The following is a 27,707-nucleotide window of genomic DNA, read 5'->3' on the forward strand; positions in this document are numbered from 1 at the left end:
ATGCCGTGTGTTGTGCGGTCTTGGGGGCGGGATTTCAGTGCTGGAGGGTCTGCAGATCCGGATAGTGGAGGCCGGAGTGCTCTCCCAGAGCGGGGGGGGGGGGCTCCCGGTTCCCCTGTCCCAGACCTGCCAGGCGGTCCCGGGGCCCCTCCCCTGAATGCTCGGAGCTTCCTGCCCCCTGGTGGGTGGGGATGGCACCCAGGCTGGCCGGGCTCTGCTGTGAGGACCCGCGCCCAAGACGCTCCCCAGACCCTGAAAGCACAGGCGTTCCTCCCTGCGCCCGCTACCCCGGACCTCACAGAGGCCACCTTGCATGTGCCGAAAATGGGTCTGCAGGCACGGTGGCTTCCGGCCTTTCAAGTTCAGGGAGGGGACAGGAATCGTGGCCGAGTAAAGCCCCTCCCCTTGCGGGGCACCCTGCCAGGTGAAGGTCACCGTGGGCCGCGGGCGGGTGACTGGCTGGTCCGTCACACTCCAGCCGCCCACGGGCGCGGCGCCTCCTCGCTGGGCGCCAGGGCCGAGCCGGCAAGGGGCCAGCCACACCTGCCCTTCCCCCTCTCCCCGGAGGGTGGCGGAGGCCTGGGTGGTATAAAGGACTGAGTGTCCCACGAATGCTGGCTCAGAATCTCCGGGGAGGTCTTGGAAGAGCACAGCTTCCTGGGCGGCGGCTCCCACTCTGCTCTCCTGACTCAGTGGGTCCGGGATGGGGCCTGGGAACGTGTATTCCCTGGAGGCTCTGGGAAGATTCTGAGCAGCGGCCAGGCTGGGGTGGGGGCAGGGGAGGAGGGGACAGTCGCCTTCGGCCTTCACCTGGCGGTCTGGGGGGTGACGGCCGCCCCCGAAGGCAGCTCGGACCCGAGGGCTCACGCTGTCCCGCACCCGGGGAGCAGCATTTCGTGCTGTGAGAGCGACGGCCTCTTGGCTGTGCAGACACCCCTCGTGTACATACGGTGGAGCCAGAGACTGCTGGGATTTTTTGGACACAGACTGAAACCCTTGCTCTAAATGGAATATTTACATAAAGTAACGACGGTGAGTCACAGATCTGGGAATCCTCAGGACGTTAAATGTAAACCGTTCATGTTGTGCCATTGTGCATGGCTGAGGCAGAGCTCCTGGAAACGGGGGCTGACAAACGTGCCCTCCCAACGCATCCCAGAGGCGGAGGACAGCTTCTCCATCATCGGACAGCGATGCCGAGAGGCAGCCCAGGCTTCTTTCCTGTGGACACTGCTCACGACAGAGTAGCCTCGTGCCACCTCTGTCGCTGCACCGTGACCCTGGGAGGTGGGAGTTCGGATTCCCGGTTTATGGATGAAAAAGGGCTGTGTAGGCCCCGGGCGGCGCGGGAGCCTCCCCTGAGCCTGGCCACCCAGGCCTCGGCGGCTCCCGGCTCCAAGCCCCTCCTCCACGGCACCTGAAGGGGCTCACCACCCGCTAGTCGTCAGTCCCAAGCCCATGATGCTCTGAAAACCAAAAGCTGTTTTTGCAACTCGTTTGGAGGCAGAGCCTGACCTGCGTTGAGCTAAGGTGCCGCAGACCCCAAGCTGAACTGCTGGGAGGCCAGCTGGTGTGGACATCCTCGGGGGTTGTTGCAGAAACACGACTGGTTTCCGCGAGAGTGCCCCCCGGCCCTGCTGGGGATGTGACCCGATACAGGACTCAGCCCCAACCTGAGAAACGCCCAGTTCTTGAAAGTGTATCTTTTTCAGATAAGAGATCAGGCGCCTGCCTCTGCGGCTGGTGGTTAAGATTTAGCCTTCATCTGTTTTCTAGAGGCCTTGAGGGGCTTACGAGGCCAAGCTCCGTGTAAACTCAGAGAAAGGAGGGCAGAGGTCATGGAGGGAAGCCGAGGAATCTGTTATCAGTCCCTGAGTTGGGTCTGTCACTTCTTCAGACACTGATTTTGGTTCTAAATTTCCTGAAGCTCAGGGGAAGGAAGACACCGAAGCCCTCTTTCCTCATGAGAAATTCACGGAACGTTCAGGATTGGACGACAGCAATATGGTTCCTGGTTTCACAGACGGGGTCAGGGTTTATGACGATCTGAAGACTGAACGTTAGGATTCAAGATTTCACCCTTCAGTGTTCGGGGTCCTGCCCGCCCACCGTCCCAACCACGTGAGGACGAATGTGAGAAGTCGCGATTGGGTTCCATCTCATTTTGTGTTGGAGAGAATGGAGGCCCACAGGAGCGAGTGACCATCTCAGGGTCATACTGGCTGGGGACAGAGTGGGGGCAGACCCAGCTCTGGCATCGCAGCCCAGGTGGCAGAGACAGAGGCTTCTCAGTAACCCCTCGGAGCCGCCTTCAACCCCAGCTGTATAAAAGATTAGAGACACTTCAGTGGGTGGGTCTCACACCAGGTCTCTCCGGTGATGGAGGCCATCATATGCGGCGGTCACTCGTTTTATAAACACGTCCCACACCCAGGGGGTGGCCCGGGGCACTTCTCTCCCCTCTTTCTACCCTTGTCCCCCCTCCTGCAGCTGTTCAGGATGCGGGGAAGCCGGGTTCGCAGTCACCAGATGGGACCGAGGGGCAGCCTGGAAGGGGGCTCTGAGTTCTTGCAGGAGCCAGCACTTCTCAGAGTATGTCCAGCACTGCTTCGAGAATGAACACATCACGTGTCCCACACTCATGTGTGTGTGTTCACGTGATTAACAAAACGTAGTTTCACTGGAGACCTCTCAATCGCTATGCGTCATTATGTACATTCTCAACCACACATCTCAGTGTCCTCTAGGCCTGTGACAAATGTGGGCACTAAGAAGAGGGCCTGGCAGGAGACAGTCAGGGTTGGCTGTCCAGCTCACAGTGATGTCCCAGTGTTTGTGTCTGAACTGTGACCCTTTGAAGGAAGTGACCCTTGTCCCACCTTTCCCTGTGACATGGGCTGAAGGGTTTGACCCTCAGAAAGCAGTGATTGGCTAATGGGTGGGCATGTGGCTTAAGCTGAGCCAGTCAGAACCTTCCCTGGGATTTTTCCCACTGCATCTGGAAGAGCAGAGTGCTTCATGTGGGGACCAAGCTGGGCGGCTGCCAGCCTTGAGTGGCAGGGCTGCGGGGCCAGCCAAGTGGTCCCAAAAGCCACTGTGAGAGAACAAAACCATCGTGCAGAAAGGAGAGGAGAGACTAAGAGCTGCTCCTTTAGCTTCTTGCTGTTCATTTAGGGAGAGTGAGAGCGTACGCAGGTCTCATGACACACGAGGGTGAGTGCGAGGGCGAGGGCCTCCTGGCTCCTGCCCAGGTCTTGCCTTTGCCTTCACAAGAAAGCACCGAATTAAAATGCCATTCGTCCTTCTGCTGCCTGCCCTGCTTATTGTTTAGATGACATTATTATTTTTTAATGAGGATGTATTTTAGTGATTTAGAATGTTGACAAAAAGGAAACACTGCAGGGTCTTTTTTTTTAAGTTTCCTGTGTGATATGAAATAGCGATGTGTGTTGGTTTCCCAGGAAACCGTAGAAGGCCAGCCTGTGATTGGATGTGCTGGCAGACGGACTGTGAGAGTTTCTACAGGTGCATGGACGCCTGGCAAGCAGCTAATAGAGATAATCTCAGCACTTTTGGTACTATATTGGCAAGATGAAAGACTCAAATGTTATTAGGGAATTAATTAAGCATGAGGGGGTTGGTCTAAGTTGGTTGGAGCAGGAGAGATCTTGAAAACTGTTTCTTTGGATTTTGAAAACAATTTTTAAGATGCGATTTGAACAGTAGCCCTGATGTAATTCATAAGCATCTGTGCGATAAAACAGAGACAAAGCCTCTTATTTCTAAACAGAGGGACATAAAGAGCCACAGCACGTGTCATGTGACGCTGATGGGCTAATTCAGAGCAACTCTCATCAGGCAGGTTGTTGTGCACCTGTGAACGGATTCTTACAATTTTCACTTGAGCAATATTTCTGAAAATTGGGAGAAAAGGATGGCATCACTATTTTTTTTTTAGTGAGATATTAGCTTTGCAAAAGAGCTCTTCCGGCCAAGACCTCATAGGGTTTCTGGCTCTGGAGGAGCGGGTGGGCAGGACGGGAGGTCAGGAGACCCCGCCCCAGTCGGCCAATCATCAATACAAAGATCCTTCCAGAATGGCTGGAGGAGCCAGCAGGTCCTCTCCCTAGTGGAACAATGATCTAACTGGGGAAAATTATCTTATAAACGTTTAGAGTCCCTGGAATTGGTGCCAAGGACATATAGCAAAGGGGGGAAGACTTATTCCAGAAAATCTAAAATCACTAAGAATAGCAAGAGTCTGAGCCACTTGACCTATGACCTGCTCCCCCTGCCCCTCAGCCCAGGGTGACAGAAGCTCCACTCTGAGAACATGTGGCCAAGAAGACCCAGCTCCTAGTCCAGCAATTTGGTTTGACCTGGAGCAGGAAGCTGCTGGCATCTCTCATCCAACTGCCCACCCCCAGCTCCACAGGACAGAACTCTATTCCAGGCAGGTATGGCCAAGAGAACTGGGCTTCCTTTCCTCACCCAGTCTTTGCTGGGAGGCTGGATGATATGCACCAGGCACAGCAGGTTGAGAATACTGAGCCCTGATTGCCCCCACCCCAGCTGGCTAATACGGAAGAAGTTCCACACTGCCCAGAAGACCAGGGGCTACCGTCTCCACCCAGCGCCCCACTGGTTCAGCAAGTGCGTCACTATGGAGAAGAGGGCTGTTGTCCCCACTCCAGCTTTGGTGCTGTGACACAGAGGTCCTGATAGGGGCAGAGTCAGTCCTTAAGAAGAGAGAGCTCCCCTGCTCTGCCCGAGGGGAATGGCTGTATTTGGACCAGAGCAGGCCTAAGGGCATTGTCGGAAACAATGGCGACCTCAGGGGTGAGAAATTGAGAGGAAGCTGGCAGCTCCATGATAGCAACAAGTGAAGTAATAATAAACAGGCCAGAAGTTTAGCAGCGAGAACCAGGCAAAGAGACAGCTAAGGAGAGCCCTCTTGGGGGTTAGAGAAAAATTCAAAGGTTAACAACATCCTGCCACTGCAAAAGGGCCGGGCTGTAATTGGATCAAACTATGGAGTAATTTATACCCTGGAGCATTGTCAAAAATAATAGAGCTATCAGGTAGTGGAAGTTAACAGCTGGGTGTGATACCCGTGGTGGTAGACAATCCAGAATCTTAATGGGGAGGCAAGAACAAGAGACAAGGGGACCCTGGCTAAGACCGGTCATCCCTGGTTGTCAGGGAAACTGCACGTGTGCCCAAGGCTGCCCCTCTGAGGGGTGACATTGGAGGGTATACATTGCTGAAGAAACGGACTTCCCTGAACTAGTCCAGGCAAGTCACTAAACAAATAAGCAGATAAGCAAACCACAATGACAACAACCAGCGGGGGTTGAATATCAGTATTCTAAGTTGATACAACATATTATCGAAAATGAGCTGTTTCCAAAAAACAGGAAAGTGTGACCCATACAGAGGAAAAAAGGCAGGCAGCCTCTGGGGAGCCCCAAATATTGGCAGACAAAGACTTTGAAAGTAGCTGTTATAATATGTTCAAAGAACTGAAGGAGACCATGTGTAAAGAATGAAAGTATGCTGACACTACCACACCAAGTAGAGACTGTCAATAAAGAGACAGCAATGATTTAAAAAGAACCTAATGAGAAGTTCTGGAGTTGAAAAATACCATAACTAAAATAAAAAATTCACTAGGGGGACTCAGTGGTAGATTTGAGCTGACAGAGGAAAGACTCAGTGCACTTGAAGATAGAAATGATAGAGATTATGCAATCTGAAAAACAAAGAGAAAAAAGAATGAGAAAGGAAAAAAAAAGAACAGAGCACCTAACAAATGTGAGAACGCACCGAGCGTACCAACATAAGCATAGTGAGAGTGCCAGGATGAGAAGAGAAGGAAAGAAGCAGAGAAAATACTGGAAGCAATAATGACTTAAAACATCCCAAATTTGGTAAAAAAAAGTCTACAGCCCTGACAAGCTCAATAAACCACAAGTAAGATAAATGGAACAAGATTCACACCCAGACACATCACAGTTAAAATTCTGAAAGACAAAGACAAAAAGAAACTCTTGAAGTCAGCAAGAGAAAAATGACTCACCCAGTACAACAGAACTCAAATAATATTAACAGCTGACTTCTAATCAGAAAAGATGGAGGACAGAAGACAATGGGGTCACACATTCAAAATGTTGAAAGAAAACTGTCAACCAAGAATCTTATATTCAACAAACTATTTTCAAAATGAAGGTGAAATAAAGACATTCTGAGATAAACAAAAACAGAAAAATTCATTGCTAGCTGACCTGCCTCACAGGAAATACTAAAGGAAGATTGTCAGGTTGAAAGCAAGTGACACCAGAGAGTAATTCAAATCCACATGAAAAAACAAAACGTACCAACAAAGGTAATTACATAGGGAATTATAAAAAATAGTATAATTACCTATTTGTTCTCCTTTCTTCTCTTATCTGATTTAAATAGCAATTTCATAAAATAATATGTATATAATTGTATCGTTGGGCCTATAATATATAGAAATGTAACATACTTAACAATAGCTGTGCAAAGAGGCAGAAAGAAATGAAGAGAACCAGAAATAGTAAATAAAAAGGTTAAAATGATAAACTCTAAATAGATACTTGCTCGCCTTTCTTCTCTCAACTTCTTTAAAAGACACAAAATTCTATCAAATGATACCTATAAAAATGCATTCTTGGGTTTGCCACATATATGGACGTAATATGTATAATAATAGCACAAAGAGGGGAGGAGGGAATAGATCTATACAGAAATATAGAGATTTAGTATAAATCTGAAGCAAATACTGATACTAGGGCAATCACTATAAAAAATAACTGAAAAAATATATAGCAAAAGCAAAACAAGGGAGTTAAAATGGTACACTAGAAAATACCCACTCAACAGAGAAGACAACAGCGAAGGAAAAATAGAGAAATAGAGATATGAGACTTATAGAAGGCAAACACCAAAATGGCAGATGTAAATTCTGCCTTAGCAGCAATTACATTAGATGTGAATGGATTAAACAACCTGGTGAACAGGTAGAGATTGGCAGAATGAATAAAACAACATGATCCAACTATATGCTGCGTGCAAGAGACACATTTTAGATCCAAAGATTCAAATAGGTTGAAAGTGAAAGGATGGAAATGATACACTATGTGAACGGGAACCAAAAGAGAATTGGAGTTGGCTGTACTAATATCAGACCAAATAGACTTTAAGACAAAATTGTTACTAGAGACAAAGAGGGACACTCTGTACTAATGAAAAGGGTCTATCCATCACGAAGATACAACAGTTATAAACATATATGCACCTAAAAACAGAGCCTGCAAATACATGGAATTAAAACTGACAGAAATGAAGCGAGAAATAGACAACGTTAACAATAATAGTTGGAGACTTCAATATAGCAGATGGCAGAAGATCAAGAGTGTGGAAGACTTGAACAGCACTATAAATCAACCAGACATAATAGACACACATGGAACTCACCACACAGCAACAGCAGAGCAACACACCCTTTTCAAGTGAATTCTTGCAGCACAGACCAGATGCTATGCCATAAAACAAGACTCAGTAAATTTGAAAGGACTGAAAATATACGAAGTATGTTCTTTGACCACAGTGGAATAAAATTAAAAATCAGTAACAGAAGAAGATTTGAGAAGCTCATAAACCTGAGGAAACTAAGACACACACACCTAAATAACCAATATGGCGAATGGGTGACTTGTGCGGTGTGTGAATTACAACTCAATCTGGTTGTTTAAAAGATGTGGTTCAAAGGAAATGTTCCCATTGGAGCTGGCACTTCCGAGATCCCTGTGTTGGGATCCCATGCATCTGCCTACAACTCTCCCAAATCGTAAGGGTCAATGTCGGGACCCAGCAAGATTATAGCGCACAGAATCCTGGAAGAAAGATGGGCCTCACCCTATCTACCTGAGAACGCAGGAGCAGACAGAGAGCCCAGACATGCGAGTTCTTAGCCTGGACTCCATCCACGGGGCCTTCGCTGGAGGCGACTACCACAGGCTTCAGGGGGGCCTGGAGCCCCAGATTCAAGGTGAAACTCCTGGGTGGAGAGAGAGCATCCACACCTTTGATCAACTTTCTTGAACCAAAAAGCATTAGGACCCAAAAAGCATCTGTGGGAATCACAGAAGGAACCCCTTCCTCCAGGCACAGGGCTGGCCAAGGCCCCTCCTCCACTCAGCCACACGTCCCGGGGCTACGACAGCTCAGCTCTGCACAGCAGGTCTGGCAGGAGGGATGGAACTGCGAGCCCGAGGCCCATCAGGGTGTGTCTGTCAAGCCTCGGCTCTCTCATCTATTACCGGAGGATCCGAACAACCTCCTTGCAGGAGGTACCGTGGATTCCACGTCCCTCTCCCCTCCTCCCCCCGCCCTCCTCCCTTCCTCCCTCCCTGCCTTCTTCCTCCACATGTGCACACGTGTATGTACTTAGGAATGCGTGTACGTGTGCACGTAGGCATGTGTGTATATGCCTAGCTCAGTGCCTGCATGCATTTAATAATCCTCCATGCAAATCAGCTGAATCTGAATCTCAAAACACCCGCCTGTGTGAGAGGAGAAACAGACTGAATGCCTCCTGTCAACCCATTCTGAGAATGCTTTCATGAACAAAGAGTCCAGAACTGATGAATCCAGTCCTGGCAGCGCTGGGAATGGCCACAGGCGCCTGGGAGTTGGGCTGCAGGAGATGGTGAGGGCGGGGGCCAGTAAGCTCTGGACACATTTGGCGGGGGGAGGGGTGCGTCCAGCCTCAGCACCTGCATGTGGGACGGCCTTGGCCTCAGGCTTGTTGTGTGAACAAGGACGAGAACTGCTCTACCTCGCACGGCTGGTGTGAGCGTTGAACGAGCGTGCCCGGCCCAGAGCAGGCGCTCAATCAGCGCTCAGCACACGCGGAACCGTGAAGAGCGCAGCCCGCAGAGCTAATGCCCGGTCGCCGTGAACACCACCCATGAGGCCTGACGCTCTAAAAGCAGCAAGCCCAGGCATCAAGGACAGATCAAGGCAGGTGCTGGTGACTGTCTCTAACTGCTGACCCAGAATGCACTGGACGGTGGGCCTGCCCCTTCCCAATGTGCTGCTTTTGGTACAAGCTGCGGCTTCCTTATCAGGAGGAGGCAGGTCAGTGTCTGCAGCTTTTCACTTGAAAATCTAAAGCCCCTCAACTTTAGACAAATGTTCCTTCTGAACATCTGCAGTGCTGCCTGCTGTTTTCCCCGTGCCCATGGCTACAGTACAGACGGGGGGCCCGGCGTCCTTGTCAACAGAGCATGTGAGGCCGAGCGAGCTGGTGCCACCCTGCCATCCCCCTGCTGTCTCGGTCCCACTGTGAGCTCATACGCAAGCCACAATTGAAAAGAAGCCATTTTATTGAGCCTCAGGGCTCATTAAGGCCTGAATTCAGATCCGAATGAAGGTGAGACTTATTTTAGATTAAACATTGATTTAGAGTGTGAATGCCAAGGGGTGCGGCGGGCCTGTGTGTCCATCAAAGAGCTTGGTGAATTTCATCCCTGTCAAGGCTCAGCACCTCTGAAACTGAACAGTCTAGGACTGACCAGGGCCCAGCTCTCTACCGGCTACTTTGACCGGTTTTGTTCGTGAACGTGAGAGACTGACTAGGGCGCTTGTGGGGGAAGCGGAGCCCCTCCCGGAGACGCGGCCACGGCTGCCTCCAGGGAATGCCCCCCTCACCCACCCCCGACGGAGGCCTCACCCACGACTCGCTCAGCTCCACGAGAGTGCCCAGGCGCGAAGGAGGCCTGAGACGTGCAGGGCAGAGTCCGGGGGTCTCGGCGGGAGGCTGACAGCCCCTCGGGGCAGGGTCTCCCTGGTCCCAGGGCTCCCGTCCTGCTCACCTGACCCTGTTAACTGACCCAGCGACGCTGTGACCAAAGTCCCCTCTTAAGCACAAGGACGCAAGAAGGGAGGCTGGCGGGAGGGGAAGCCGACGCCTGGGGCGGGGGTCCCAGGTTGTACCCGTCGGGCAGGCTCGGGGCCCCCCTTACCCAGCCAGGGTCTAGAGGCCACCAAGTTCCACGGTGACCTCCAGAAAACTCCGGGTCTCTTTCTGAAAACAAAATGGAACGAGGATGGTTTGTGGATCCGACGTCCACTTTGGGCGAGTGACTGACCTAGGAGCCAGCCTCGAGCCAGGGACCTGGGGGCCAGAGATGAGCGAGGACCTTCCTCGTCCGGGAAGGGGAGCCGCTTGTCCCCGGCTCTGCCTGCCCCGTGCGGTCGCGGGGCCCCTGGGGAGGGCGGGGGCCCCGCGTAACAGGCACCCACCTCAGACTCCGTGGCGTCCCCCGACTTCTCCTGGAGGGTCCCGCCCTCGGTCAGCGCGGCACCGTTGTACTTGTTGCAGATGTCTTCATCTGAGTAGTGTAGCCCGCCAGGGCTTGGCCGAGGTGGGGACCTGGGCGGAACGGGGACACCAGTTACCCCCCGACTGAGGCCTCCCGACCCCCCCTCTGGCCTGCTTCGAGGCTGAGTGGGAGAGATCCGCCGCCTCCGGCACCATTTCGGCCCCCAATGCAAACAATTTGCAGTCCCCCTGCAGCTTCGCACGACGCCTGCCCCATCTGGGGCCGGGAGCTCTCCCAAGACCACGTCCCTGCACCTGAGACCTGCCCTCTTCTTCTGTCTCTGGAAATGTCTTTCAAACATCCCTAACTCCCCCTCACCCTGCCCCCACCCCCGGCTCGGCGCTGCCCCACTGGGGGGCCCGTGGGCGTGGGCCCGGCTGAGCGGGTCCTCAGGTGGAGGCGGCACTGGGGGCTGGAGCTGTTGCAGCCCTACCTGGTCCCGTTCTTCTTCGAGAAGGTGTTCTTGACGTTGAGGTGGCGGGTGCTGAGCTCCAAGGTGGCAAATCCCCCGTTGTCCAGGGTCACGGACTCCTCCACGTTGGAGATGCTCTTACCTAAAGCCGGGCGGGGAAACGAGCACAGATGCTTCAGGAAGTTGCTCCCCGACGGCCTGCTGGACGGAGCCCAGGGCCGGGCCGGCCTGCGTCAGCCAGCCAGGCAGGCAGAGTCAGGCTGGGGAGGAAGGCTGCACGTCAACCCTGCAGCAAAATGGCAACGTTAGGCTTTTGGTGTTCATTTTGCTTGACACCAAAATACGAGTATTTTGATCAGTACTTTATTAAAGAGTACTCAGAATACGTGAACTTTTTAAACCACTGAGGAAATTAAATATTCAGTAAATTTCAGAATAAAAGCCTCACAGTCATAGAACGAAACAGTAAGTGGAGACTAACTGCATAAGAGTGACAACTACAGGGTGCAGCGTTTCTTTCTGTGGTGATGAAAACGCTCCAAAACTGACTGTGGTGACGGTCACACGTGTCTGTGAACGTAACTGAAAACCACTTAAAATAAGTCTATAAATACATATCAAAACATATTCTAAAATACATTAGCCGGCCACAGTTACAAGTAACCCGAGGACACGAAGAGGTCCTGGTGGCTCCGACCTCGTTCGGCACGAGAGCTGGTGTCCTCACAGCTGCCCCTCTGCTCGGGCTGGTCTCCCCCCTTTTTCCCTCCCCCGCCTTGGGAGCCCCTCCCCCAGCCACCTTCCTGACTTATCACTCACCCCCTCCTTCAGATCACAGCTCAAGGGTCATGAGACCAGAGAGAACTTTCGGACCCTGAAGTCTTCGCCCTGTGCTTTTTCTCTCCGTGGTGCCGTCACCACGTCTGCCTTTTTCCTGTGCTGGCCTGTTCCCCGTGGTCGTCTGTCTGTCTTCCCTACCAGACCATAAGCTCTTGGAGCACAGACCCGGTTACGCTCACACAATTATGCTCGTAGTTACATCCCAGCCCCCGGGACACTGCCCGAGCACACAGCAGGGGCTCCGTGTGTGTTTGTAAAATTCATCAGCCTTTCTAGACCGCGAGGGTTCTCTCTGCTGGGGATCCCACAGCCCTCAGCTCACCTTAATGCTCTACTCGTGTGCAACGGGAAAAAGCCAGCAGAACACAGAGAGTGGTGAATGAAAGGTGAAGTTGCTTGCGAGGAGGGATTTGGGTTGATGGGATGAGGGCAGGTGGAAACTGTTGTCAGAAGGGGAATCTGACGGCGTACACGGGAGCGCGAGCGGGAGGGTGAGAACGAGACTGCAGCAGCCAAGGTTTAGGTTGTGTGTGTCTCCTGGGCAGGCAGGGAGACATTCTGGTAGACAAGTGTTTCTTTTCTCTTTTTTTTTCCCCTGGGCTTCAACGATGACGTTAAATTAATGCTCCAGGGTGAGGCTGAGTATCAGAAACTGCAGGTCAGATCGGACTTTTCAGGTCTGTTTCCCAGATGGAGAAGGAGAGCGAAAGCGGGGAGATTTTCTCTGCGCCAGACATCGGATTCTGTAATAGCATTAACTCAGTAAAATGACATGCCATTCATACACTGTAAATCCCGTAGGAATAAAATCTGATTTACGAACACTTGTTAGAAGTGAATTTATACAGAAAAAAATAAATCCTTTCTTGGAGGGATGAATGGCTTAATGTTACAAAAGCAAATGGCAGGCACTTTAGGCGCCTGGTTTTATGAACCCTTTTGGTGCCGTGACAATGGTGCCGGGGGCTGGGGTCGGGGGATCCGCTGGCCCCCGCTTCACAGAGGTGTCAGAGTGTTTCCAGCACCCCGTAAGGTTCCCTCACGGACCTTCGCTGCTTATACTTCTCCACTGAGAACACCCACCATCCTGCCTTCTAGAAACATCCATTCATTAGGTTGTTCCTGACCTTCCTGTAAACGGAGTCACACTGTATGTGCCCCTTTGTGGTCTGCCCAAGTCTGTCCATTTCTCTAATGATGGTGATTCCTTTAGCAATGGACGCTTACTAAGCACCTACTACACGCCAGGCCAGGCTGTGCTGGGAACACCGGGGACCCGGCCCACAGAGGGCTCAGAGCTGCGACGCGGGACCTAAGGCAGGTGCTCACCCTGTTAGTGAGAAGGGCTGGGCCACAGACACGATTCTGCACCGTCCCCGAGCCACGCCGGAATGCCTGAGACGTGCCCCATTCACTGTTCTCATGACACTGACGAGTGCGATTTTTCATCTGTTTAACGCTTTCCACTTTTTAATCATCACTTAACAAAATACTCCTGCATTTGAGCAACAGTGCAGATGAGGAAACAGACTCAGAGAGGCCAAATGACCCAGAGGACACACGGCCCACTTGAGGGCAGAGCTGGGACAGAATCTGGTGGCCGAGGTCCAGAGCTCCTGTTTCCCTGCACCCGCTGCCTCCGAAGGGACGTCTGTTGTGCGTGTTTTATCGAATGAAATGGAATGTGGATGTGGGCACCCCGGATCCAGGAGGGAAACCCCAGACGTCTCAGCTCCAGAGCTCCCCCGTGGGGAGACAGGGAAAGGCAGGCGCCGTCCCACCTGGGCCGCAGCTCCCGTACTTCTTGTTCTGGCCATGCAGGACCAGGGCGAACACCACCAGGAGGACGACGAGCAGGCTGGACAGCGCCACCACCAGGAGGAACCACCACTGCTCGTAGAACGGGGTCTCCACCTGAGCTGAAGGGCGACACGGCACACGGACGCGGTCACGTGGGGCAGAAACTCAGTCCCTGCCGTGAACGGGGGAGGGGAGGGCTCGAGGGGCAGCCCCGGGCACGGGGAGGGTGAAACCCCTGCCTGGTCTGGGTTGTTGCGGGCAGACCGACCCAGAGACAAGGCTCTGGTTCCACCGGCTCTTTTGGGCCCAGGGTCCTGTCCCCACTACCCCTCCCCTGCTCCCACCCCAGAGACTTCGCTGTCCTGGACCCTGGCCATCGTGCTTATATTCCCTCAATTTCATCTGCTTACAAATGCTGTCTGGGTTAAAGGGGGGGAGGAACAAAACCGCCTGGATTTGCTCCTCTCTCCCAGGGCCGGGGCTTCCCTCCCAGACAGCCCCCAAGTCCCCTGGCCACCTCCATCCCCGCTGCCACCCCCCGGGCCACCACCGCCGCCCGAGCCACCGGAACCACTGCTCAAATGTGTTGCCTCTTCCCGTTGTGCTCAAACCCTTGACGTCACAGAGAGCGTTCTCAGGTGGGAAGTCGGCCCCTCCTAAAAGCCCTCAGTGCTGCCCCTACTGGCCTCGGGGTGCGGTCAGTCTAAACCTGGGAACCCCGTGACCCGAGCCCTGCCCGTGCCGAGCGCTGGACCCTCCCACACCTGCCCAGAAACCTCTGCTCGCACCCTCCGGCTGGGTGGGCCTGCCTGACTACCTGTCGGCCTCCTCCGCTGCATCAGGGCCCTCAGCCCCGGAGGCTGGGCCGTGTTTTATTTATTTCGATCCTCCAGCAAAACTGAGCCGAACAAGGGGCCCCCCTTAGATACGTTTTCCCAGAACGAACAGAAAAGGTTTCACTTGAAAGTTGCTTTGAAGAAGGATCGTCTTCCTCATGTTTTATTCCGTTTACAAAGAGGAGAAAAATGGGAATTGCTTCTCGGTAGGTGTCGGATGGCCCTGGGGTCCCACTCGTGCCTTCCACGAGCTTCCCTGTTTCGGGGCATCGGACGTGAGGGACGGAACAGGAAGCCCATTACAGGTGGAGCCCAAGGTCTGGCTCCCAGGAGCAGAAACCCGCAGATAAGACCTCTCCCTTTTGCTAAATACCTCACTGGTTGGATGCGAAGCGTGTGCACCCTGGGAACGAGGGGGACGTCTGCTCTGGATCATGTAACAGCACAGGGAGGCTTGACAGATGACAGCATTCGAAATCCAAAATACATGAGCTGGATTTCAGGCTGTACGTTAAGTCTTCCATCTAATAAGGCCAACACATCCAAGCCGACCGCTGGGCAGTGGCGCAGAGCGGGCCTGGGCAGAAAGGCCTGGGCAGAAAGGCCTGGGCTGGGCTACAGGACTCCGGCCCCGGGTAGGGCTCCCCGCCCTGGGTCTGCACAGCGGAGCCTGAGTGGTGCCGGCAGGTGACGGCCTGCTGGCTTCTCGAAACCATGAGATGAGCGGACTGCCGACCAGCTGGCAGCCAAGGCCAGCGCGGGGATGCAACGGATTTCAGAGGAACGGTCCAGCCACGGTGCCCCATGACCTCAAGGGCCGGGAGCCGCGTGCTTACGTAGGAACTAGCCTTTGCCACCGGCTACGCGTGTGCGGAATTAAAAGCTCTGTGCATTTGGAATTGCTTTCTAATGATTTCTTGTTCATGAACGAAGGGAGGCAGATCTTGAATTGCTGAACTGGGGCGATAGGTGATGGGGGTTCCTTCTTCTATTCTCTCTACTTTGGGGTATGCTTACAATTTTCTTAATAAAGATGAAGGAAGCGAGGAAAATTTGACTTTTCTACGTACTGTTCGTTAAACAAGCGAGTGGTGCCCGGGTCCTTCCTGCAGCCCCTCTCACTGAGCGCCCCTGGGATTCATGTTGCTCCTAGACCAGGGGCCTGAGCGCCCAAGACGCTACCCTTCCTCCAGACTCACAGCAAGGAAAGGATGAAAGATGCCTTCAATTTAAACAAGTGCAGTCAGCAGCTTGAACAAATGTGACTGCAGGGAAGGGAAACATATTTGTCTTGATTGAAAGGAAGGCTCTCGTGGCTTCTGGCCCGGACTCGGCCTGCTCCCTTCTCCAGATCACCTCCAGTGGTCAGCCCTCACTCAACCCCTCTAGAGCCCGGCTCGCAATCTTGGCTGGACCGCTGCGGAGCTAGACGATCATCAAGCCCAGACCTGCGCCCCCGGCGATGCAATTGCTGTCCAGGGTGGGGCCCTGCTGTTTTCTAAGCATTCCCGAGGGGTGACCCTAAGGTGCAGGCGGGGTGGAGACCCGCTTCCCACCCGCACCTGGGACCAGCCTCACCTACCCTCCCCTCCCCACCGGCTGATCCTCACCTGCTACTTCCTCTGCCTCGTCCCAGGCTCTCCCTTCCCTGCAGCCGTCCCCCTGCACCCTTCCAGACCCAGACCCGGGCTCCCTCCTCCGAGAAGCCCTTCCTGATTTTCAGGCGGTCACTTTGTCCCCCAGCTGTTACACCCCTTGCCACGTCACTGGTGAGGACAGAGTCTGTCACCACTGACACTCGAGCTCTGGGAAAGGGAGCCTGGCTTCCCCTGTGCCTACGGCTCCACCCAGAGCAGGGCGGGGGGCGGGCACCTCCAACTTCAGGCGCAGGGCTCAGCGGGGCCCCCGTCGGACACGACCGCGTGTCAAGGGCTACCACACTCCCCGGTGGCTGCTGGGGGCGATCTCTGCTTTTCAAAACCGGCCCGTGGCTCCACGGTGAGGACGCGTCCCCTCATGGAGGGTCTTGGGCTCCACTTTGCCGGGGAAGCCTCCTCCCCGGGGGGACCCCGCCCGGCCGGAGCTGGTGGCTCCGGCGCTCAGGGAGAGACGAGAACTCAGAACGGCTGGAGCACAGCGTGGTCGGGAGCGCGGAGCGCGCGGGAGACACGCGCCGGTTCTCCTTCCGTCCCCGTGGCTCCAGGTCACCCTCCCTGCCCCCGAAGGAGGGGCATCGCCCCGGGATTCCCGGGCAGGGCTCCTACCTGACACGGCAGCAGGGGGGCTGCTGGGCTCCCCGTAGCCCACCTGGTTCACGGCCACCACCCGGAACTCGTAGGTCACTCCTTGCCTGAGCTTGTCCAGGCTGGCGGTGTAGGATGTGGCGCCCCGCGGAATGTCCTTCACAAACATGTCCCACAGGCCTTCATCTGCAGGGCAGCGAGAGCAGAGGTCAGGGATGCCCACCCCGCCCTCAGCTCCCGGCTCCCTCCCCGGGGGGCGGATGTGAGCAGCGGAGGCTGGGTGAGCTGCCGGGGGCGGGGGCACGGGCGGGAGAGGGGCCTCCCCCTGGTGACCAGACTCTGCTAAGGCTGCAAGCTGGCGGAGGCATTTCCCCCAGTGCTCTCCGGGCCTCTGGTTTCTCACTGCATCTCGCCTTCGGTGCAGGGTTCCGGCTCCCTACAGACCTCCGGCCGCGTGTCCCTAACCCCACCTTCCGGGCTCTCCGAGGACACCCGCTGGCCCAGTGACACCTGCGCCACTGAGTTCTCAGTCCCACCGCCTTCTAACTGCAAACGACAATCCAGCCGGCGGGTCAAAGAGAAAACTTTGAACGACGCCTCTTTTGCCAGCCAGCTGCCAGCCTTGCGGTGATGCCGTCACGCTGTCCCCGCCGCCTGGGGCGGTCGCTGCAGCGTGCTCGGCGCAATTTTCCATAATCGATAACGGGTCGTGTGCTCTCGTGGGGTGAAGGCGCCGAGTGGCAGCTGGCATGGAGGTGCACGTGCTCTGGGACAGCCCTGCCGGGGCCTAGTTCCCTCACCTGGGGACCCGGCCTTAACCTGCAAACCGAACTCCCCAAGTGCCAACCTCGAGTCTGAGCATCCTTTGCAAGGGCTGCAGCATCAAACCTGCCCTAAGACCAGCAGGTATTTAATCTATGCCCAGGTGCTACCGAATACAAGTATAAATTTTAAAACATATACTGAATTTTGAACAGACACCGATACACCTAGGTTCATAGAGCATTATTCACAGTAGCCAGAAGGTGGAGGCAACCCAAATGTCCATCAACAGAGGAATGGATAGAGAAAAGGTGGTCCATCCATACAATGAAATATGATTCAGCCTTGAAAAGGAAGGCAACTCTGACACCTGCTACAACGTGGGTGAACCCAAGGACAGGATGTTCAGTGAAGTAAGTCAGAAACAAAAAAGATAAATACTGTATGATTCCACTTATAGGAGGTCCCTAGAGCAAATTCATAGAGACAGAAAGTAGCAGGGTGGGCGCCAGGGGCCGAGGGAGGGGGAGGGGGAGTTAGGGTTTGATGGGGACAGAGTTTCAGTTTGGGAAGATGGACAAGTTCTGGAGGTGATGGTGGTGATGGTTGTGCAACAACGTGGATATACTTAATGCTACTGAACTGTACACCTAAAAATGGTTAAAATGGTAAGTTTTATGTTATGTATTTTACCACAATAAAAATACATATTGAATTTCTTTAAGCCCTGACGTGTAGGAAAACATTAATAAAATTGAAATTAAAGCCAGAAAATCAGGTGCAGAGATAAAGGAAGAAGCTAGACAGCCTTGGTGTGAAGCCTGCCTCACCACACATTAGCTGTGTGACCTTAGGGAGAGTACTTAGCCTCTCTGTGCCTCATCTGTAAAACGGTGACAACAAAGGGCATCGACATCACAGGTGTGTTGCAAGGGTTAAACAAGTTAATACTGATAAAGTGCTTAGTAAGCAGTACACTCCGTGAGTGTTTGCAAAATAAAATATAAATCCAATTTCTAAGGAGGTTGTTCAGTAAAAAGTGGGCTCAGGGCCCAAAATGTTCATTTGAAATAGTGATCCTTCATGAATTAGAAATTCTTTTATAGGCACAGGTTTGTGATCTTTTAAAAACAGCAGGAGATCTGGAGAGGAATCTCCATGCACATTTGAATATGCATGCATACGTGCTGACAGCTTTACTGGGGCGGGGGTTATCTGGAAACCAACCTTATCACACACCTTGGAACACCAGATATGTTTGAGAGGATCAGCCCCACAGTAAACAGAAAGAGACCGCTAGTGTGTAAGTTGTATTTGCATAGGGTTTAGAGTTTGCACCAATTAAGCCCTTGTAGTCACAGGTTAATGAAGGAATGGATGTGAATGAGACTTTAAAGGCATAAATCTCTGTACAGGCAAAAAGGGAGCACGATGATTTTTTTTTCTAAATATTCACATTTATAGTAGTTTCTCACCAAGTTACCCATTACCACTAATAATGTCCAAATGGCAAGTCATAGCTTAAGCCTTTCTTTCCCTTCTAAAAATATTAAGGTTTACACTCATGATTGTCATAAGTGATTTATTTCTGCTTCGGCAAGAATGATCGGGGAATAATAGGCACGGAGGGTGCGCTTTCTCTGCACGTGCCACTCCCTCTGCCTGGAGACCCCGGTGCGGTGGCGGGCGTCCTCCCCCTCCACCCCCTCTCACTCATCCACGCATTCGATCCACAAATACTTAAGTGCTCCCTCTTCGGTCAGGCCCTGTTCCAGCCAACAGGGGATCAGATGAGATTTCTGTTCTCAGTGAGCTATTTATCAGTCTATGGGGGAGGGGGGGATGGAGGAAAATCAGCAAGGTCATTGCACCCTTTCAGATTCATCTTTTTGAGGCCAGCCTTGACCCACTCCTACACTCCGGGAAGAGATGGCAGCGTCTGCCAATGGGCCTCCAGAACACTTCTTTCTTTGCATTTACCTGTCTGTTTGCACCACTGGGCTCTTGAATTTTTCAAGAGTTCAATAAATATCAGTTGACATGATTCATCTCCCCTTCCTTACTCCTTCCCTTCCCTTCCCTTCCCTTCCCTTCCCTTTCCTCCTTCCATCCATCCTTCCATCTACCCATCCATCCATCATCCATCCCTCCATCTGTCCTTCCATCCATTCATCTTTGTGCCCCCATAGCCTTTCACAGGGCCTGGCACAGGCAAGCTTTCAGTAAATAATAACCACCACCATTTTATTTAGCACTTACTATGAGCAAGTCACTGTGCTAAGGGCTTTAAACATTGAATAAATTGTGCAATGTTTTCCCTCTAAAACGACAGATAATTTTATGCTGTGAAAGAGACTGAAGAAAAAATACAGACTCTTGTAAACTGGATACTGCTTGAAACCATTGAAATTAAGGGACTTAAGAGTGTGAAAGGCATTCCCAGACCATCTGCAGCAGCCCTGAACACTGCTGCAGTGGGCTCTCTGGACGTCTTTCACACTAATGTTTCTGTAATGCTTTCCCGCTACTGAAGAAAAAGAATGACTTCCCCTTCCTCTACTGTCACCTAAAGTCCACATTTTATTTTAAGCGCTCTGTCATAGCTCCAGGAACTATGTGCATTTTTCATAAAAACATTTTAAAATATTGATACAGAATCTCAACACACGATTTACTTTACATTGAAAAACGCTGGGAGGGGAGGAGTCATACCACGAGAATTTCCTTCTAAAGGAAGTTCGCACTTTTATTCTGCTTAATTCCGCCTTTCCAAAATTAGCATACTCAGCATCTCAGGCTCCGCTTGTGATTCCCTGGGCTATTTATCCACTCTAATATTCACACTGCGATCACGGCGGGTAGAAAAGCCTGGCGGCTGCCGAAGCCTCCACTCTGTCTCTCCACTGTGGACTGTTCTCCTCGCTTGTATTATGTTGTTAAATATCTCAACAAATCAACGATGGAGAAAAGTATGTCTACAAATTAGGGGGGAAAATAACATTACAGAACTATTAAGCATAATGAGATTTGTGCAACTGATTTTCCACGCACCAGGAAAATCCCCGGGCCTGGATTTACATTCTCAATCAATACTTGAGGGAGTGCGGGCCCGTGTGCTTTTCTGGGGATGCACCGAACCGGCTGCCAGACTCCAGGCGAGGCCACCCCACCGGGTGCTCAGCAGACCCCAGCCTGCCTTCCCTCCCCACTGGGGGCGCTCCTACTCCTACATCACCCTCGCGTGGGGACCTCGTGATTGGCCCGAGGAGAGCAGTCGCTCGTGTTTCCCAAAGCCACATCCCTGCGTGGCCGATGCCAGAGGCCTGAGGACCAGCCCTGCGGGCGGTGCCAGGACTTCCACCTTCCTGGGAGTCACGTCGACCTTCAGGCCCGGGCCTCTTGATGTCTGTGGTGGGGTGTCCGTGGCATCTTGCTGGGCTTGGTTCCCCTTCTTGGACGCCCAGCGCCTTCCTGGCCTCTCCTTCCTGTGACACTGCTGGGAAGATGCCACCTCGAGGTATGAAGGTGGGGGAACCGTGGAGAAATAAACGTGGCAGAATGCTGCGCGAAAAGCCGCACTCCGGTCACACACCTCCATCCCTGCCGGGCTCGGAAGGAAAGCTGCGTGAGGGTCCACACACGCTCGTGCGTCCCACTGGCTGGGTTTCCTTTAAAGATAGGAGCTCTCGGTCCTGGCTGCCCTATGGCAGTATTTGTTCACTAAAAAAGGAGAACGGCAAATACTGAATATCCTCGAGGAGAGCAAGCGCCTCCAATCCACACGGGTCGCTGCCCCGACCGCACTTGTTTCTGGCGCTTGGCGCAAGGCAGCTTCTCTCCTGCGGGGCCAGCACCTCGCCGCCCAGGCACACCTGCTCCCGGCCGTGCCCTTGTAACCGGTGAGCAGGGACACCGCCCTCCCGAATCCCAGGGTCCGCGCTCCACTTACCCTGCCGACGCCCAGAAGCGTGTGTCTGTGGCAGGTTTCAAGGCAGATGCCAAGAAAGACGTTTGACCTCGTGGACAGTCCAGCAGGGTCTCCACGCTGAGTGAAACTGTCACTCACGGCCCAAGGGTTCTGGTTCCACTAACTCGCATAACCAGCGCCATGACTTCGGCTTGCAGCTCTGAGCCTGGCAGCTGCTTATGTCTTAAACGCTGCCACTTCTCTTGGTGTAACTGGGCTGGGTCGGAAATTGAACTGAAACAGGTGGGGCTTACACCCGAGGCTAAATACATCTGATGATAAAATAACTGTATGTTATCCGATCCTTGTTGAAGGCAGGACGCACAATGAGATGAACATCGAAACGCAAAGGATGGCCGGGGACCAGGACCCAGCCCAGAGAGAAGGGGCTGCAGAGCCCGATAGGCTGTCGACTCGGGGTCGTGAAGGAGAGAAGCAGTGAACACAGGCCCGTGACAGAGTCAGAACTGCGGCCGCAGCCCTCGGGCAGAGGACGCTGACTTGGCAACTTCCATGGATGTTAAACTTTCCGAAAAGCACGGATTTTTTTCCTTTGTTCAGTTGAAAAGTCCCGCAGGCAAAGATCGGAAGTGGACAGAATGAGCGGGGAGGGGCCTGGGGGGCCCCCAGGAGGACTGCAATTGGGCAGGGAGGGGCCCACGGGGTCAGGGGCCCTGCTCCATCTCACCCTCTCTCCTCTCTGGGCTAAATACACTACTCGTGAAAAAAGCAACACGATGTCTGCCTTGCGTTGGGTACATCCTAAATATGTATTTCACGGCTGCTGTGGGGAGGAAAATATATTTATAGTTCCTTTAGTGCCATACTGGTCTATTGTGTAAATATGTAAATTAGGTTTCCTGATCTATACAGTAAAATGCCTCGGGACAATTTGTGTAAATAAATCATCTGCATATGCCCACTGCATAGTTTCCACCGCCTTCCTGGGAGCTTAGCAACACCGACCGGGAGGAAATAAACTTTTGCCCAACCCGAGAAATGAACCTTCGGCAAGGCTGTCCTGCTGCGTCTGGGGCCGCGTCCACACTCGCTGACCGCCCTTCTCCAGGAGTGAGAGGGGGTGTGTGTCCTAGTCTGATGTGAATTTCACCAGCTGCTGTTCAGTTCGGTGTTTTCACGTTAGGGCATCAGCAGAATTTGCAGAGGTTCAAGTGAAGATGCACAAGGCTGCAGGGCCACCTGCCTGGGCTGCTGGAGCCTGCTGGCCACCCGCCCCGCGCCAGCCAAGCGGACGAGCTCCGTGCCTTCCAAGGGCAAGATGGAGGTGAGGCCTGGTGGGGAGATGGCAGGCAGCCTGGGGCCCCCAGGGCCACCCAACGAAGTGGCTCAGTCTTTCCAGACGCCCGCGGTGACGGAAACCTGGGTGGCCCCCTATTAAAAACTACCCCTCCCAGGGCCCCACACCACTACCAAGCTCCCTGCAGACACCACTGCCCTGCCCGGAGAGAGTGTCGCCAAAGAGCTTCGGGGCGAGAGTAAGATGATGCAGCATTTACTGTTCTGTGTAATGAGGCCTGTAATAGATGACAGCTGAGATCCAAGGCCCAAGGTACTGGCACGGTGTTTAAATATTGACAATCCGTAAGTGCATTTCATCTGACTCCGAGCAGCCGCAGGCCTCCGTTAAGCGGGGAGGGCCGGGGGGAGAGGGCGTCTCTCTCAACTTTCAGTGGCTGGACGGTGAGTCCGGCAGCCTGCTCTGGTCCAGTCGAAATCGCTGGCAACCTGCTTTCCAGTGTTGAGAAAGTGAAGCAGAACCTTCGGGGCTCACTGAAAACGACAGCGTCCTCCAGGTCAGTTTCCTGGCATGTCTTGGTCCCCGTGGGTCAGCTTCCTTCCACCTTCTGGTAGTGACCCGGTGAGTCAGACCGCCACCTGGCCGCCGAAGGCTCGTGTCCGGGTGAGGCCCTCGGGTGTGGGGCGACACCCCATCAGTGCTGCACCACCTTCCAGACGCCCTGGAGCTGCACTTGTCACCACCAAGCACCCTGTTTCCTTCATCACAGCAGACGGATGAGCGAAGGCGGCACGAGGGGAGATTGACCAGCTGCCCAGGAAGCCTGAGAGCCCGCCCTCCGCACCCTGGACGGCCCCGAGCGCTCACCAGGGCTAAGATCCCAGGCCCACGCGCCTGTGTCTGGCTGGCGGGGTGGTCCGTTCCCCACAGGCCCATCCCTGACGCGAAGGTGCTCGTTTCAGAGAGACGGTGCGCTCGACTGACCAGGGTGAGGAGACCATCCGTGGAGATTTAAAAAAAAATTTAAGCTAAGCTTTTTATTTTGAGATAACTGTAGATTCCCATGCAGCTGTGGGAAATAGCACAGGCATCCCATGTGTCCTTTATCCAGCGTTCCAACCCCCCGTTCCCCCGCAAGGGTGTCATGTTGGGAAACTACAGTACAGCGCAACCGGGAAACTGATGTTGACACAGTCCTGATGGGACCCTTTGCTGCAATGCTTGCACCTGGACACGTCTCTCCTCGAGAAACAAAAACCAAAGAAACTGTATGAGACTAAAAATAACTACGTGCATGCCCAGTTGGGACAAATTCTGGACCCAAAAGATACAGAGACCCAAAAACCCAACTGCCACTTCTGAAGAGACTGGAGCAAAAGCAGGGTACTGAGCATGCCCCCTGCACACAACACCACCTAAGAGGTGGGCAAAGCACCTAAGCCTCCCCTCTGGCCCGACTCCTGGACACACCCCTACCCTCACCCCATATAAGGAACAAGCTCACTCCCCCCCCCCCGCCCCCGTCAGGGCGTGAGCAAGCAAGGGAAGCTGTTGTTTGTTCTCGCTCCCCCTGCTGCAGCAGGGGCCCCAATAAAGCCTTGCCTGAATTTCCTGTCTGGCCTCTGATCAATTTCTATCGAGGAAGGAGGCCAAGAACCCTGGTCAGTAACACTGAACCAGAGCGTTTCCATCTCCCCAAGGGTGCCTCGTGCGGCCCTTTTAGAGCCACATGTCCACTGGGATCTTTAACTCTTGTCGGGGAGACAAGCTTTCAGGTAGAAGCAAACGACTCGGCGGGAGTCTTGGGTGCGTGTCCTCTAGAGCGAGGCGTCCTAATCTTTTCTTGGTGCCGTGGACCCTCTGGCAACCTGCTGACTCTGAAGGACCCCATCTCAGAATGGTTTTCATGCATTAAATAAAACTGAAGAGGAAACCAGTTATATGGGTGATGCTCATAAATGCCTAGCAGTAACCGCAAGTTCACGGTCACGTCCGTCTCCTGGTTACGCGGAAGGTCTGGATCACGTGGGTTTTCTTTGCACCCTTGTTAAGCTACGCGGTCTTTGGAAGATGTGGTGGAGAGACGTGCATTGAGGTGACACCCTTACCCCAGGGAACTCAGAAGTCTTCGCTTCTTCATGAACGCTTTCGATAAGAAGGTCCAGCAGGGTCTGCAGACGACCGTAATTTCAACGCCGTGATGAGTGTGAACGATCTTGGGAAATCTCTGCACAGCTGGCACGTGATGTGAACGTAGCTGTGATTTCTACTGCTGGCGGTTTCACAGGTACTGCAATTACTTACGTGGTTTCTCACCTAGGGTTATGGGTTGAACTGGGTCCCCTCATCATTCATAGCTTCAAGGCCTAATCCTTAGTATCTCAGAATGCGCCCTTATTTGGAAATAGGGTCTTTGCAGACGTAATTAGTTAAGATGAGGTCATGAGGGTGGGCCCTAATCCAGTACGACTGGGGTTCTTCTAAAAGGGGGACGTTTGGACACAGACAGGAACACAGGGAGGAGGCCACGTGAAGAGGGAGGTGGGGGTCTGCCTGATGCTTCTGCTACAAGCCAAGGACCCGCAAAGGTTGTTAGCGACACGCCAGAAGCCAGGGGAGAGGCCCGGACCAGATCCTCTCCAATGGCCCCCAGAGGGAACCAACCCTGCGTACACCTCGATCTGGGGTTCCAGCCTCCAGAACTGAGAGAGAACACGGTTCTGTTATCTAAGCCACCCAGTGTTTGGTACTCGGTTACAGTAGCCGAGCAAATTAACACGTGTTTATAAGTGAAGGGAAAGCTAAATTTCAGTTAGAGGGCTAGTGAAGATAAAAACGTATTTTTTCCCGTCGAAGCTGATGGAGCCCCTTGGTGCGCCTGAGCAAGGCAACCTCTGCAATAAACGCTCTCCCTGGATTTGGGGAGCAAACGGCTTTGCCTCCTCACGTCAGTGCAGCCTGCACTGCCTCAGTCTGGGCCCAGACCTCGCAGGGCCTTTCAGCCACGGCACTTGTTGATCTCTGAAAGTGCCCCGGGTCAGATGTCGCCAGCAGAGAGCTGGCTGGCTCTTCTGGGGGCCACTGCTTTCAGAGGTACGGGGGGAACACGTGACCACAGAGGCCTCTGGCGAGTCCAGCCCCGTCATGGATTTGGGACCCTCCATTTCCAGAAAAGGCCAAATGCCCTGCTTATCAGAAACTTCCGGGATGCCCCAGGCCCGGGGCTGAACGTGGGCATTCTTGAGCCAAAGAAGGATTCACATCGCCTTTACGTAGAAACTGTTTCGGTTTTATGTACTAGGTTTCTCCTTGGAAGTTTCTAGAAGGCACTTCTAACCAGTAATCTTTCAAAAGCCATTTGGTGGGAGGAGGGAGGCCTGCGACACAGTGGCGTCTGCAGCTCTGGGGACCTTCCCTCTTGGTCTAATAGCTTCTTTAAACACCACACTGACGTGCTCACGCCGCAGTCCAGCTGGCGGCGGGGCCTGGCGATTCGCTTTCCAAGTTGTCCCTGGCACGTATTTTCACGCTCGGATGTTCATGCTGAGACGTACGGCCATCTGAAGGTCGCGGTGAACGTGCCCGGGGCTCCTGCGAGGGTGATACCCCCCCAGCTCCAGCTGTAACATCCGACTCAAATCATCGTTCACTCTCCAGTGATGTCCGCCCTTAGGTATTACTTGAACAGAGAGAAGGCGGAAGCCCTCTTAGGGCGGATGGGGTCGGGGCGGATCTCAACCTCGCTCTCAGCGCGGATGGCGTGTGGGTTTCACTACTAACAGGAAGGTTCATAATGATCCGAAATGAGCAGGTCGCTCTCCACTGAGATCTCGAGCGGAGCCTCTGAAAACACGCGTGGGTCTCACCGGTGAGCTGAGGACGTCCTTAAGGGGCCCTAAGTTCTCACGCACGTGTATCTGAGAGACACTCATCCTCCCCCTAAGCCTGGGTAACGTGGCCAGAACACCATGGGTCTGACGCCCGTGAGGCCGCTAGCACAGCCGTGGTTATGAAAACGGGGGGATGGGGGCTTCCCCGGTGGTCCAGTGGGTAGGGCTCCGCGCTCCCAATGGGGTTCCATCCCTGCTCAGGGAACTAGCTCCCGCAGGCTGCAACTAAGAGTCCGCAGGCCGCAATGAAGATCCCGCGTGCCGCATCTGAGACCCGGCGCGGCCAAAATAAATAAATATTAAAAGAAAAACAACAACGGGGGGTGGGGGAGTGAGAGCGAGCCTCTCATTTCAAGTCAATGCCCTCCGTCTCCACGTCATCAGGGAAATGCTGGGCCGGGGAGGCCCCAAGTTCTGACACGTCTCCTCTTTTACAGATGCAGAGACACCGTCTCGGGGTTTTGCCCGCCCTACCTGAGGGCCTGGCCTCGATGACGTAGCCCGTGGTGGGCGTCCTGCCTGCGCGGCCCTCCGTCCACTGCAGGGTGAGCTCAGAGGCGGATCTGGTGACCGAGACGTCTCGAGGGGAGCCCGGGGAACCTGTGGACAGAGGAGAAAAGAGCGGGTGGGCTTTGGCCTGGGACTCCTGGGCCCGCAGAGGGGCCAGCTCTGCTGCTAGGTCTCCAGGCGGGGTCAGTCCCGGTCCCTCATCTTGAAAGTCGGGGTGGGGCTGACACTGGCCTCACAGGGTCCGTCAGAGCATCAAGAGAGCTGAGGCGTGGAGGTGCCCGCTCGATCCACTGCCCTCTCCTCCGAAAGCGCTTAAACAGAGGCCAAGGGCCTTTGTGCAGTGGGAACCGCGTGGCTCCTCTTCATGACAGGAAAACTTTAAATTTTTCTCATGTATCTTATTTCAAAAATTGAATGCACTTCTTTTCTCTCACTTTTTTTCCAGAAAACAAACACAAACTGGACACGCTTAACACCTAAGCACTTGCTCGCCCATACTGAATGCGTCCACGTGCAGACGTTCAGTTAACACACGCCTTGGAAGGCGGGGCCAAAAGAGTCCTGAGACCCCTGACCGGACAAAGGAGGCCCGATACTCACCCTCGGCCGGCCCGGCCGTGACGCTGGCCCGCAGCTCGGGCCCGTAGGCGATGGTCCGCGCTTGCACTCGGAAGAAGTAGGTCACCCCCTTAGTGAGGTCGCGCACCTTCAGCCAGCGTTGCCAGTTCCCCTTCACGTCCACCGTCACCACCTTGCTCACTCCTAGAGCCGCCGGGA

General features: G+C 53.8%; 1 protein-coding gene and 1 long non-coding RNA gene across 5 annotated transcripts in view; one reads left to right on the forward strand and one right to left on the reverse strand.

Moving 5' to 3' along the window:
- Nucleotides 1–27,707, reverse strand: part of SDK1 (sidekick cell adhesion molecule 1) — a 1,005,745-nt gene that overhangs the window by 184,161 nt on the left and 793,877 nt on the right. For 3 of the 4 annotated variants that reach the window (XM_082429098.1, XM_082429101.1, XM_082429099.1), the window contains 6 exons: nucleotides 27,531–27,692; nucleotides 26,895–27,020; nucleotides 16,565–16,729; nucleotides 13,446–13,583; nucleotides 10,846–10,966; nucleotides 10,333–10,462 (listed from right to left, as the gene is read on the reverse strand). In XM_082429098.1, the coding sequence (XP_082285224.1) occupies nucleotides 10,333–10,462; nucleotides 10,846–10,966; nucleotides 13,446–13,583; nucleotides 16,565–16,729; nucleotides 26,895–27,020; nucleotides 27,531–27,692 (842 nt within the window). The remainder of the gene's footprint in view (nucleotides 1–10,332; nucleotides 10,463–10,845; nucleotides 10,967–13,445; nucleotides 13,584–16,564; nucleotides 16,730–26,894; nucleotides 27,021–27,530; nucleotides 27,693–27,707) is intronic. The other variant, XM_082429100.1, reaches the window with a different exon arrangement.
- On the forward strand, nucleotides 20,024–27,524 carry LOC309644879. Its single transcript, XR_014254658.1, has 3 exons — nucleotides 20,024–24,817; nucleotides 26,858–26,965; nucleotides 27,376–27,524. It is a non-coding gene; the product is annotated as an uncharacterized lncRNA (long non-coding RNA).

Source organism: Balaenoptera physalus (assembly GCF_965194825.1).
Source record: "Balaenoptera physalus genome assembly, chromosome: 16".
In the NCBI taxonomy this organism is placed as follows: domain Eukaryota; kingdom Metazoa; phylum Chordata; class Mammalia; order Artiodactyla; family Balaenopteridae; genus Balaenoptera; species Balaenoptera physalus.